This window comes from Entelurus aequoreus, linkage group LG22 (genome assembly GCF_033978785.1).
Source record: "Entelurus aequoreus isolate RoL-2023_Sb linkage group LG22, RoL_Eaeq_v1.1, whole genome shotgun sequence".
In the NCBI taxonomy this organism is placed as follows: Eukaryota; Metazoa; Chordata; class Actinopteri; order Syngnathiformes; family Syngnathidae; genus Entelurus; species Entelurus aequoreus.
Genome location: NC_084752.1, coordinates 14,661,047 through 14,674,878, shown reverse-complemented (window position 1 = coordinate 14,674,878; position 13,832 = coordinate 14,661,047). Strand labels below are relative to the sequence as shown.

Here is a 13,832-nt window from a genome sequence, read left to right as displayed (position 1 = left end):
AACATAAGCCTGGTTGTGTTGTGGCTAATAAGGTATATTTATGTCTTGTGTTTATTTACTGTTTTAGTAATTCCCAGCTGAATATCAGGTCCCACCCGCCTCTCACAGCATCTTCCCTATCTGAATCGCTTCCACTGCCCTCTAAGGAATCAATAAAGTACTATCTATCTATCTATCTAATCCTTCACTCTCACTTTCCTCATCCACAAATCTTTCATCCTCGCTCAAAATAATGGGGTAATCGTCGCTTTCTCGGTCCGAATCGCTCTCCCTGCTGCTGGCCATGATTGTAAACAATGTGCAGATGTGAGGCGCTCCACAACCTGTGACGTCACGCTACTTCCGGTACAGGCAAGGCTTTTTTATCAGCAACCAAAAGTTGCGAACTTTATCATCAATGTTCTCTACTAAATCCTTTCAGCAAAAATATGGCAATATCGCGAAATGATTAAGTATGACACATATAATGGACCCGCTATCCCCGTTTAAATAAGAAAATTTCATTTCAGTAGGCCTTTAATCACAATATTGCCCATTTTTTTGTTGTTCTTGTAAAATAGTAACATTTTTTGAGTAAAATTATGACTTTTGTCATCATTTTGCCAAGTAAAATTCAGATTATTATTATAATATTGCCAAAATTGTGAGTTTTCTTATAAAATTTTGACTTTTGTCGAGTAAAATTACGAGTCTTTTCATAAAATTGCCAACATTTTAAGCTTTTCTTGTAAAATTGCGACTGTTATTGAGTAAAATTCCAACTTTTATCATAATATTGCACAAATGTTCCGTTTTTCTTGTAAACTTTTCACTTGCGTTAGGTAAAATTACGACTTTTATTATAATACTGCCAACATTCTAAGTTTTTCTTCATGAAATTGTGACCTTTTTCTTGTGAAATTACGACAAATTTTTCACAAGCTTTTTTATATTTGCATACTTTGTACATATTAATGTTGTAAATACACATCTTTATATATCTAGAAAGGGTGGTCTTAAAGAGGTAACAAATACAAGAATGTGGGTGTGTGTGTGTGTGTGTGTGTGTGTGTGTGTGTGTGTGTGTGTGTGTGTGTGTGTGTGTGTGTGTGTGTGTGTGTGTGTGTGCGTGTGTGTACTCACAAGTATAAATCCATGGGAAATTCTTTCATCATATGTGTGACGACAAATTCTACCATCAAATCTGGAAAATGTAAAAATAAATATAAATATCATACACCAATTAAAACTAAAACATTTTGAAGCACAAATGTACGTTTTATGCAAATAATAACTAGGAGACGCCAACAACAGTTTCTAATTTAAATTGGAAATGAAGATAAAAACGTTAAACCACATGATCTACATACCTAGCACTGCACACACCAGTGGCCTAGAAGGGATGTTCTTGTCCACTGCTTTTTTTCTGTGCCTCATGGGCTGCAAAAGATGTACAAATTGCATGGAAGTATATACATGAGTAGACTGCAGTGCACATGCTAAAGATGGCAGTTACTTGAGCAATGTACACAAAAATATGACTGTTACTATTTGTATTATACATGTACATTTACTACTGTCTTATGACCATGAGAACACTTAAAAAGGTGACACACTAAGCACAGCGCTTTCCATGCATTTATTTATTTGGGGCGGCCTGCCACAAACAAATTTGAACCGCCACAATGAGAATTGGCACATTATTATGTAACTATTATGCAGCTTGTTGTTAGAACTGTGTACAGTAAATGGCATCATAACTGTGCTCATTAACACACGGATAAGATCAGGGATCAGTGTTGCCAACTTATTTGAGAGCGTTTTAGTTATGATTAGGGATTGTCTTACTTCTCATTTTTTATGAAGTTGACGAACATGATAGTCAAGTCGGCATCAACCAGGTCGCTGATCTGTCATTCATATTTTTCTCCCGTCAAAAATAAAAACACTAGAGGAGTGAATGCTTTGCAACAATTTGTATTCACTGACAATAGTCCTTAATGCACAGCAACGCCCCTCTCTCTCCCCCAATGTGTTTACAGAGGATGTCGTTGTGGCTTGTACAGCCCTTTGAGACAATTGTAATTTAGGGCTATATAAATAAACATTGATTGATTGATTGATTTTATTATATTGTGATAGCATAGCCCGCATTCCTCCACGCTCATGGCTAATCCATACAAGTCGGCTTAGTCCTTAAATTATCCTGGCCAATATTTGCTCTCTGGACAACAATATGGACTATGTACGCCTTCTGAGATCCACCCAAATTACTAAGAGAATGTTGTGTTGGGAAACATGTTACCATGTAGGCAGACTTGTTATACAGCGGGAGGCAAGAAGTGGCAATATCTGTGTTTATATCAATGTATTAATTTATTGATGCCTATGCATCTGATTCCTTTTTTACATTTTACAAATATTTTTTTTAAATACTGTTATATTGTAATTGTGTCTTGGACCCAAGGTTAATTAATTAATCTTGAATTTAATCAGACCCCTCGAGATTGTCTTTTTCATACAGGTGATCAGCAACATTTTCTGGTTTTATAGGACACTTTGAGAAAGCACATATTGTTCACGGATAATTATGCAAAATAAAAAATAGCGTCGTCTACTGCCACCCCTACACCCCACAGACACACGCACATAACCTAAAGCCACAGATAGATTGCAGTCCTGTTCAGAAACAGTACAAGTTTCTTTCTTCTCCAGACCTTAGACCAGTGGTCACCAACTTTTTTAAGCCCAAGATCCCTGGTCTGGTCTCAGCCAAAAACCAAAGCAAGAGCTACCCCCACGTCAACTATGTTTTATATAGAGTATGTGTATATGGTATTTGGGCACCGCTGATGTAGAAGCTAACTGTTTATGGTCAAAATAGTCTTTGTACCGTAGTATATTTGTTTTGGTCACACGCGAATCACATGGTTTTAACGTCAGCATTAAAATTAGTAAAATTAGCTGTTCACCTGGCGGGTTTTTCCTTTGTGATAAAGAGGGGATAAATGGGAAGTCTTTCTCTGGCTGCCAACTTTTTTGTCTTATATACTACTGCTTTTGTACATGTCAATGTTTAGTTTTGTATTCACAATAAATCAACACAAAATCCGTACTTTGGTGCAATGTTCACAGAGTTTTGTATGCTTCCCGTAGCAGTTGAGCGAGGATAGTCGAGGACTCATGGTTGAGGGAAGAGTTGTTCGATGTTGGATGCTAAAAAAAGGCTGATTTGTTGCAACAGTTAGACCTTCAGTCATTGTTGGAGCGCAATGATTTATGAGCACGTCATTCAATGCGCGTTTGCAAGACAGTCACTGTTGCAGCGCGATGATTTATGAGCATGTCATGCGATGCGCGTTTGTAAAACGAGAGGGTGTAGCGCACGGCAGCACTCGGGGTGTGTGGCCGTGGTGTCGAGAGCCGCGTGATCTGAGGCCGAAGAGAGACAGGGGCGTGCGGGTGTGTTCGGGGGTTAAAATGCGTGCCTGTTTGCGGTTCTGTTGGTCATTTTCCGGTTGGGGGTGTCGCTGATGCTATATTCTTTTTCTTTCTAATATTTTCGCAATCAACCGGTAGGGTCCCAAAGATCGACCGGTCGATGGCGATCTACGGGTTGGCGACCCCTGCCTGAGACTCACCATTTTATGTAGACTGACCCTGAAGTTGATATTGTCATCATGCAGAAAGGCATCAGCATACTGGTCCTGTAACACACACAATGCAGTAAAGACAAATAAGATGTATGGCTCAGTAGGTTGGAGAATGTGAAAGTATGCACACTGGTCCTACTTCAGCTATACATGTGAGGATGATTAGGCATAGTCTGGCACTGTTCAGACGATGTTCATCTGAAATCACAGAAACATTAAAGCAAATGAGCCAAACTTGGTTGTTAAAGGCTTTGAGGGATCTTGTTAAATTTGAACACTATCAAAAGGTCTGTGTTTCCCAGACAATCATTTATTTGTGGCAGCAGAGTTGGAGTACCACAAAGAGATTTTGGCGCTATGTTTTCGTCTTAACTGATAAACGCATTATAACAACCTGGGCCCTCATGTATCAAGCTTGCGTACGCACAAAAAACTGCACTCTGCATGGCCACATTCAGGGGCGCCGCTAGGGATTTTGGGCCCCATTTCATCATCATTAGGGGCCTCTCTGGGCCCCCCTTCATCATGGGCCCCTAGAATCCGTCTCCTTTACCCCCCCTTTTCGGCGCCCCTGACCACATTTGATTTTTACAATGCAAAAAAGATTGAGGCAAGGACACAATATTAACTTTTTGGCCAATGCATTTAATGCTTCATTATCATATTATTATTTGTAAGGACATATATTAATTTATCTAGGCGATCATTTTGCCACCTATTGTTGTCATGATCCTGTGACTCCATGGCCATGTCAAGCAGACAGCAACAGCGGCACCGGAGACCAAGGAGGATGTTAAGTATACAGCTGCTACCGCAAGACGCTCTTCTTTATTTTATTAATAAATAGGGATGATGTTCGAAAACCGGTTCTCCCGATTGTTCGATAATAAAAGAACCGATTCCATGGATTCAAATCCCTTTTTGAGAAACGGTTCCCATTATCGAAGTCACTATAGTAAAGAAAAAGATTTTGGTTTTTTATTCGAATCCCTGGGAACGAATCCCGTGACATGGGAAATGTTGTAGCTCAGTCATTCCTTAGTAGTAGCTCCAAGGCATGGCTTCATTTTACTAAAAAATACGACGAGGAAACGGCTATCTGCAATTATTGCCAGGCTTCGCTTTCCTGTAAGGGGAGCAGTACAACAAACATGTTCAGGCCATACAATAACCTGAAGGTTAGAGAAACGTGTCGTGTCTTTGACACGTGGAGAAGCAGCGACAAGAGATGACAAAGCACGCCCCTCTTCCTCTGCTTCAACCTGCAGTCCCAGTGATAGTGCCGGTGAGTAACTAACGTTAACTGTTGCCGGTTAATTTCCATATCTGCTCACTTGTAGCCTTTAGGCTAAAATAACGTTACCTCTTATGTCAACCAGGACTGCAGTAATGTTAGCTAGACTAACGTTACCTAAGCATAGTCAGTGGCTAACGGTAATGTTATCTTTTTTGTATGTGTCTGATAACGTTAACGGTATCTTGTAGCCTACACCACTCCAGAGTTTGCAGGTCTGTCTAATAAACTAGTGCTTGCAAGATGTGAATTAAGACAATGTTAACGTTATCCTATTTCAGATGATGACATTCATGATAGCCAGAGTGACCAGGGCAGTGTTTGCTCTATTTATTTTATTTTTTTCTTAAAAAATAAAAGTGAGCTTTTGTTAAACCAAGTATTGGATTTATTGGATTTACCAAGTATCTGGATTCGATAAGAGAATCGATAAATAATCGGTTCGATAAGAGGATTCGATAATGGCATCGAAATCGATAATTTCTTAAACATCATCCCTATTAATAAATTGTGTAATCGATCAAGAGTCAAATTATTTTGTATCTTTCGTGATATGCTGGCATGTTTACGTTTAAAAGATGTCAAACAAATATATCCATCCATTTTCTACCACAATTGTATCTCTCAAGATCGAGAGGGACAATTTTGGTGTAAATTACAACAATCATTTTTGTTTATTATTCATTTATTTATGGGGTAATCACTCACCCACCTATTGTAAAGTTACTTATCATTGTAGCGACTATATTTTCAGATGGAGTGCAGCACTAATTTCTCCGAGTCAGTTTTAGACACGCACATCTATCTTCTTTTTCCCTTTCTTACTGACTCGACCGTTTCTTTTTCTTTTTTTTTCGCCTGTGTTCAGTTCTCCGAGACACAGCAATGACAGGCACACAATCGCTCTGCCGTTCACTCGAAACACGAGAAAGAAGCCGTGCTGAGCTCAAGCACATGCCTATTTTCAATACGATTTGCATATTTATAAGGGTCATGGTCTGGGCGTGGTCGCGTGCCAAGCCATGCACACGCCTGAGGTGGATTACAAGTAGATTGAAATGTAGCAAAGAAATGTGCTCGGATTTGTGCGTGCGAACACTTTAATACATCTGAATTTTTACTTGCGTACGCAATTTTATGGATTTGATCATATGTCCATATTTAGTAGGAAAACCCACACAACTGCTGTTACATGAGGGCCCTGGTCTGCCGGAGCAAAAGAAGACAGAGCATGAGATGACGGCGCATGAGGGATCATTAGCATTGCCAAATTAGCGACTTTGTTGCTATATTCAGTGAATAATTATAGCCCTGTAGATACTCTATATCAAAAAGCAACTAACAACACATTTTGTGGATACTTTTGGAGACTCTGAAATGAATGAGTCTATCACTTTTCTGAACAAGCACTGGGTGCTGCTGTGGGCCCCTCTCTAATGTAAAAGCACTGTAATGTCTACCATTCACATACTTGCCAACCCTCCCGATTTTCCCGGGAGACACCCGAATTTCAGTGCCCCTCCCGTAAATCTCCCGGGGCAACCATTCTCCCGAATTTCTTCCAGATTTCCACCCGGACAACAATATTGGGGGCGTGCCTTAGAGGCACTGCCTTTAGCGTCCTCTACAACCTGTAGTCACGTCCACTTTTCCTCCATACAAACAGCGTGCCGACCCAGTCACATAATATATGCGGCTTTAACACACACATAAGTGAATGCAAGGCATACTTGATCAACAGCCATACAGGTCACACTGAGGGTGGCCGTATAAACAACTTTAACACTGTTACAAATATGCGCCACATTGTAAACCCACACCAAACAAGAATGACAAACACATTTCAGGAGAACATCCGAACCGTAACACAACATAAACACAACAGAACAAATACCCAGAACCCTTTGCAGTACTAACTCTTCCGGGACGCTACAATATACACCCCCGCTACCACCAAACCCCGCCCTCCCCCCAACCACCGTGGGCGTGGTTGGGGGGGGCGAGTATGACCATTCACATTGCAAAAACAAAACAGGCTACTTTCAGCCACAACAACATCAGAAAACACAACTCTCCTCTCTACACGCAGCTGTCCTCCTAGGCCCTGTTCATGTTCACAGCCTCTAAGACATTTGGAAATCACAGAACTCTTACACTACACATAAGTGCCAGGTTGCTACAACACTCATACAATAGAAAAAGTAGCAACATATGAAAGTTGGTCTGTTTTAACATTTTTGTTTAAATGTTTTACTTTTTTTAAATGCATTATTGCCAATTAGGCAAAATAGACAATTATGCCATTTTGTTGCCCCCACCCAAATACCCACCACCGCCACAAACAGATTGCAGTACTGTGGAAAACACTGAGGATAAATAATGAAAGAGGGAAAAGGGAAGCACTTAAAGAAAGCAGATTAACCATGAAGATAAACAATTTATTTGTTTACCTTTAGTATCCTGCATTACAATTGATGCGTACTTGAGGAAGGTGATGAGAAGGTTGCTCGTCTGCAGGTTTGGATCTAGTGGTAGCTCAGGGTTGTTCATCACTACACAGAGAACCAACAATTAAAACTTTTAGCCAACAAAAGTGCACAAAAACTATAATGAATATAGTACATGAGCTTAAAAAAGACCAACGCTTCACCCAAAGACTGTCAAGTCAGTTCCAGGTCAGCTATTGATTTAATATACTGTTTCAATAACCTCTTTAAAAAAATCCCTGCACCTTAAACTGGGCTTCTAAAAATGAGAAAACCCTTTTCTAGCGGTTGTGCTCATTCAAGCAAACATTGACAGAGGAAGGAACATCTGTACTTTTTCATTGAAGCTTCTGTGTCATCCAGACAATTTATGCTCGCTACAGATTGTTTCATACATGAAGAAGTCAACATTTATATTCCCTTCCTTTCCTAAAACCTTTATCTGTTTTTGCCGTTATTTTAGATTACTGCAGACCCACAAGAGAAAAGCATTTCCCGCTGTCTGTACACATCCATCACAGGGAGATGTAGTGTGCTTCAACATCCATGACAAGAGTACACGTGTGACCAGGTTGCAACTAGCAAAGCATGCATGTGACAGGTTCATCTTAACAGGTGTTAATATTTCATATAGAAAATGGCTCTCGTGTTTGAAGCAGCCACAGAGAACGAGCCTGAAATAGAAACGTGTACCTATTAAAAGCAACAGGGTTTGTGCATCCCAAATGGTATATATGTGTAAAGAGGAAAGCTGAAGCAACTGTCATGCATCACACTTCAAAAAGATAAAATGTGTTTGGTTTTAGGAACAACGTGAGCATTAAAGGTGTCTTACTCCTGTCAAAGTGCATTTAACTCAACCAACTTTTTTTATACAAAAAAAAAAGAGGTAATATTTGAAAAGGTTCCTGGTAAAAAAATGTGTGTGTTAAAAGAGATCTTGCCTGTGGCTGGAGAAAGTTGCCGTGTTTTGTGAGGTACTTATAAAAAAAATGGATGTAACAACTAAGTTTAGCTCAAACTGAAACAAAGATGCAGCTTTTAAATTCATTGTTGCATTTGGCTACCACTTCAGATGCTTCAAATTGTTTAAAAGGTGTGTTGTGGTTTTACACTTCTCTAAGCACTAAGAGCCCTATTCTCTCGTTTGCGTTAAAGTGTTTTTGTACACATTTGGATTTACGCACGTTTCTCTTATTCAAATTTTCCCATCAAGACCCTGGACATGCCCACCCTGCATAAATAAGACATGCACGTATGTTACGAATGAAGGCGGTCTCATAACATTCATTTACCGTAATTTCCGGACTATAAGCCGCTACTTTTTCCCCTCATTCTGGTCCCTGCGGCTTATACAAGGGTGCGGCTTATTTACGGCCTGTTCTTCTCCGACACCGACGAAGAGGATTTCGGTGGTTTTAGTACGCAGGAGGAAGACGATGACACAATGATTAAAGACTGACTTTTCATATACCGGTAGGCTGGTTATTTTGATAACGTACAGGCGAGCACTTTGTATTACTTTAGACCGTTGTATTATTTGTACTCTGCACGAATGCTGTTCGCCATGTCAAAGATGTGAAAGTTTGATTGAATGATTGAAATATTTATTGTTAATAAAGGGGACGCTTTGCGTTCCCAAACAGTCATCTCTGTCCCGACAATCCCCTCCGTGGTAGCAGGAACCCCTATATACTACGGTAATTACACATCAAAACCCTGCGGCTTATAGTCGGGTGCGGCTTATATATGGAGCAATCTGTATTTTCCCCTAAATTTAGCTGGTGCGGCTTATAGTCAGGTGCGGCTTATAGTCCGGAAATTACGGTAACTTGGAGGAGCAGACTTTCTCATGACCCTTTTTTTGGCTGTGAGAAAACTATGTAACATGGAGCTTTACTAGCACTTGTGAATGTCATTGAAATCCATGAAAAAGATAACACTTTAAATTCGAAGAGGCCAATGGTCATTTGAGTGTGTGTGTATGCGTGTGCAACAGCGTCTTCATCCTGGCTGGATGTAATTTCATGGATGTATTATTTAGTGCCGCCACTCTAAAGGATTGTGTGATATTAAGAGTTCTGTTACAAATGTTCGTAAAGCCTTTACACATTAGAGAGGCTCAGACAGCTGCTTGTGTGTCTGTGCGTCTGTGTGTGTGTGTGTGGGTGTATGTGTGTGTGTGTGTGAAGGGGAGAGTGACAACTGACAGTTTGACATTAACTGTCCAAAAATAAATTATTTTTATGGCATCTCTCAGACACTACATTATATTTTTATTCAATAGTCACATAGTTCTGTGATGGCTTCTCAATCCACGGCCTTCCTTCTCTTCCACTCAAGCAGATGAGACAAAACCAGGTAAACAATGAGCATTTAGATTTTGATAGTTAATACAGAGTTACATTGTGGTCCCTTTATGCGCATCTAAATAGATGTTTACAGGTGTCTCCAATTGAAGTGATCAGAATATTTTAGTCAACTTTTATCATTTTATTATGTGTCGTGTATACTGCATCCAAACTTCAAGCGCAATATAATGTTTTACCTTCCAGGGGGGTTGGATTAATCACAGCGCATAAGAGCAAAAGTATTTAAATCGATGGGAGAATATGAGCAATGCCAGATTTGACACAGAACGCCCACATTTTAGGGTTGCTCCACCCAGACTGCACATACTGGATGAAGGCGCGCAGTGACGGACTTATGTCTAGGGGTAGAATCCGCGCAACAGCTTTTTTACGTAAAAGCCTAGGAGAATAGGGCCCATAATGTAGAAACAGTGGAGCGTCCTTAAAAAGTTAGTTTGCTAGTATTGGGAAAAAATTAATTGTTATTTTTTTAATTTAAAGTCAGTGCAGGGGTGTCCAAGGAGCAGCCCAGGGTTGCATGGTTCAAAACAGCAAAAATTGGAAAAAACATAGCAAAAAAAGGCACAATCTAAAGATATGATACTAAAATGTGCATGAAATTAATCACAAACTATCACACTAATCATGTACAAAAGCAGATTTATCCCACAATTTGTTTTGACCGCACATGCTCCTTTACCTTAACATTGGATAGTTACCTGAAAGGCGGCACAGGTTGCTATACATACTTGTAATAAGATTATGCATACGCCAGTGCAAAAATGAGTAAGGATGTCACAATACAACTTTTTCACTTCTGATACAATACCGATATCAGGACAAATTTTTACTTACTATAATATTATTTTGTAGTATGGAATGGTAAAAAAAGGCTTGACAATTGAAACAAGAATGTATTTATTATTAATCAAATGGATTATGCTGTCTTTAATTTGAAGTGAAGTGGTATTTGTTTTGGCGACACCTAGTGGCCATATTTATGGCGCAGTCAGCTGAATGATGGGACACATATGTTACTTGATATAATAAGTTTCTGTCTTGGAGACTGTATTTGTAAGTAATATGCAACTCTAATTAGCTGTTTATATTGACAAATAAGGTGTTTTAGACTGCTATATTGTTCAAATAAGGACACTTATTAGATATGTCTCGCTGGTGTGCTATTGTGGTGTTAGATGTTGTCTAGATGGTAGCTGCTAGTAGTCTACATTGCCTGCCATGTTTACCTTTTGTAAACACTAAGGTACAAGAAAAGACCAACCTTATGTGCTTATTATTGAGATGTTAACAGGCTGTCCAGATTTGCACAAGTAAATGCGCTGGAGGATTGCTTGTATCGGAATATATTTGAGAAATTTTAGATGCAAACTGATATAATCTGAAACTTATCTTTTTGCGGATAATGGACCAATATCAATATCGCATTGGGCACCCCTAAAGATGATTGAGGAGACTTCGACTTGTGTGCTCTGTGACAGATTTTGCAACAAAACACACTCCGAAAGGGCTTCAGATGATGCGTTACCAAGTTTTGCCCAAATAAATGACATGCATTCAGGTAAAGCAATGAAAACATGTTCGTGTATGACATTTTCACAATAAATTTGCATTTGTGTAAAAAATATCGTTTTTTTTTTAATTAATTAAAAATTATGCAACCAAGAAATGTATTGCAATTAATCGGGATTAATCAAAACTCTAAAGTGGGATCAATCTGATTTTAGAAATAATAAATATCAATGTGGCCTCCACGTCCCATGATTGTTTTATGATGCTGCCCTCGGTGGTAAAAGTTAAGACACCTCTGGTTTAGGGCATAAAAAACCTAAGCTGCGACTCCATGAACTATGTAGGTAACAACAAGAAAAAGAATGTGACATACTGTCTAGGGAGGGTGGCGTTGTGCCAAGTGGTGTTGTTGGTGTGGTTGGAGCGGGGCTGACAGGGGTCACAACAATGTCAATCTCAGGGTGGCTCTGTTGCAAGACCAAAGACATGGAAGATGTTATTCAAAAGTGTCACTCAGTGAACAACAGTCTTTCCATCTACGTGCTAAAAAGAACATAACTGTCATTTGACTCGCATAAAAACAACTACATTTCAGGCAATTTCAGCTAAATCTTGTCCCTTGCCAGTAAAAATGGCAATTAAGATACAAATGAATATTTGGTAAATGCTGCCACCATGAAATGTGAAATCATGAAATGTACTATGATGTAAATTTTGCATCAACAACTTTGTAAATACACAGAGGAAACCCACATGTAAACAAAAAAGGTTACCTGTGCTAATACAGTGATGAAGTTGCGGTTAAGGTGCACAGCTTCATACAGCGCCAGCAAAATTGCTTCATTGGTCCTACAGGCAAAACAGAAATGATTATTGAGAGTTCAGGGTTTCCCCCAGCTTGCCAATATACTTGTGGCGATGGGAGCGTGGCTATGGGTGTGGTCAATATGATATCAACATATAATTTGCAAAATCACAGATGATGCATATATTTTATGAACAAAAGGCTAAATTTGTTTTTAACAAATCTGTGTTATTAGTCATTAGCATGAACATATATGTTTTATATCATATCATTTTGCTCTATTTTCATGATTATTATTGTTGTACAATGTAAACTGAACAAAAATATAAACGCAACACTTTTGTTTTTGCTCCCAAAAGATCTAAAACTTCTAGTATATACACAAAATACCTATTCCTCTCAAATATTGTTCACAAATCTGTCTAAATAATATGTGTTAGTAAGCACTTATTTTTTGCAAAGATAAACCTCACAGGTGTGATATATCAAGAAGCTGATGATTATTGGGATCCTGGCGGGGTCAGAAAAGCAGTCAGTATTTGGTGTGACCACCATTTGCCTCACACAGTGCAACACATCTCCTTCGCATAGAGTTGATCAGATTGTTGATTGTGGAATGTTAGTTCATTCCTCTTCAATGGTTGTGTGAATTTGTTGGATATTGGCAGGAACTGAAACACGCTGTCGTATACGCCGATCCACAGCATCCTAAACATGCTCAATGAGTGACATGTCCGGTGAGTATGCTGGCCATGCAAGAACTGGGTTGTTTTCAGCTTCCAAGAATTGCATACAGATCCTTGCAACATGGGACTGTGCATTGTCATGTTGCAACATGAGGTGATGGTCTTAGGTGAATGGCACCACAATGGGCCTCAGGATCTTGTCACGCTATCTCTGTGTATTCAAAATGCCATCAATAAAATGCACTTGCGTTTGTTGTCCGTAACGTACGCCTGCTCATACTATAACCCCAACCCCACCATGGGCCAGTCGATTCACAACGTTGACATCAGCAAGCCGCTCTCCCACATGACGCCACACACACACTGTCTGCCCTCTGCCCTGAACAGCGAAAACCGGGATTCATCCGTGAAGAGAACACCTCTCCAACGTGCCAGACGCCATCGAATGTGAGCATTTGGCCACTCAAGTCGGTTACGACGACAAACTGGAATCAGATCGAGACCCCGTTGATGATGACGAGCATGTAGCTGAGCTTCCCTGAAACGGTTTCTCATAGGTTGTGCAGAAATTATTTGGTTATGCAAACAAATTGTTGCAGCAGACGTGGATGTGGAGGTCCTGAGCTGGTGTGATTACACATGGTCTGCGGTTGTGAGGCTGGTTGGATGTACTGCCAAATTCTCTGAAACGCCTTTGGAGACAGTTTATGGTAGAGAAATGAACATTCAATTCACGGGCAACAGCTTTAGTGGACATTCCTGCAGTCAGCATGCCAACTGCATGTTCTCTCAAAACTTGCAACATCTGTGGCATTGTGGTGTGTGATAAAACTGCACATTTCCAAGTGGCCTTTTATTGTGGGCAGCCTAAGGCACACCTGTGCTATAATCAGGTTGTTTAATCAGCATCTTAAAATCCCACACCTGTGAGGTGGGATGGTTTATCTTGGCAAACAAGAAATACTCACGAACACAGATTTAGACATATTTGTTAACACTATTTGAGAGGAACAGGTCTTGTGAATACAGTAAAAGTTTTGGATCTTTT

The 13,832-nt window shown here is 39.7% G+C and overlaps 1 protein-coding gene across 3 annotated transcripts in view; it reads right to left on the bottom strand.

Moving 5' to 3' along the window:
- armh3 (armadillo like helical domain containing 3) overlaps positions 1 to 13,832 on the bottom strand; it is a 45,891-nt gene that overhangs the window by 17,884 nt on the left and 14,175 nt on the right. For all 3 annotated transcript variants that reach the window (XM_062032802.1, XM_062032806.1, XM_062032803.1), the window contains exons 13-19: positions 12,067 to 12,142; positions 11,667 to 11,760; positions 7,377 to 7,478; positions 3,772 to 3,830; positions 3,621 to 3,686; positions 1,350 to 1,419; positions 1,123 to 1,183 (exon numbers count right to left, since the gene is read on the bottom strand). In XM_062032802.1, coding sequence (XP_061888786.1) covers positions 1,123 to 1,183; positions 1,350 to 1,419; positions 3,621 to 3,686; positions 3,772 to 3,830; positions 7,377 to 7,478; positions 11,667 to 11,760; positions 12,067 to 12,142 — 528 coding nt within the window. The remainder of the gene's footprint in view (positions 1 to 1,122; positions 1,184 to 1,349; positions 1,420 to 3,620; positions 3,687 to 3,771; positions 3,831 to 7,376; positions 7,479 to 11,666; positions 11,761 to 12,066; positions 12,143 to 13,832) is intronic.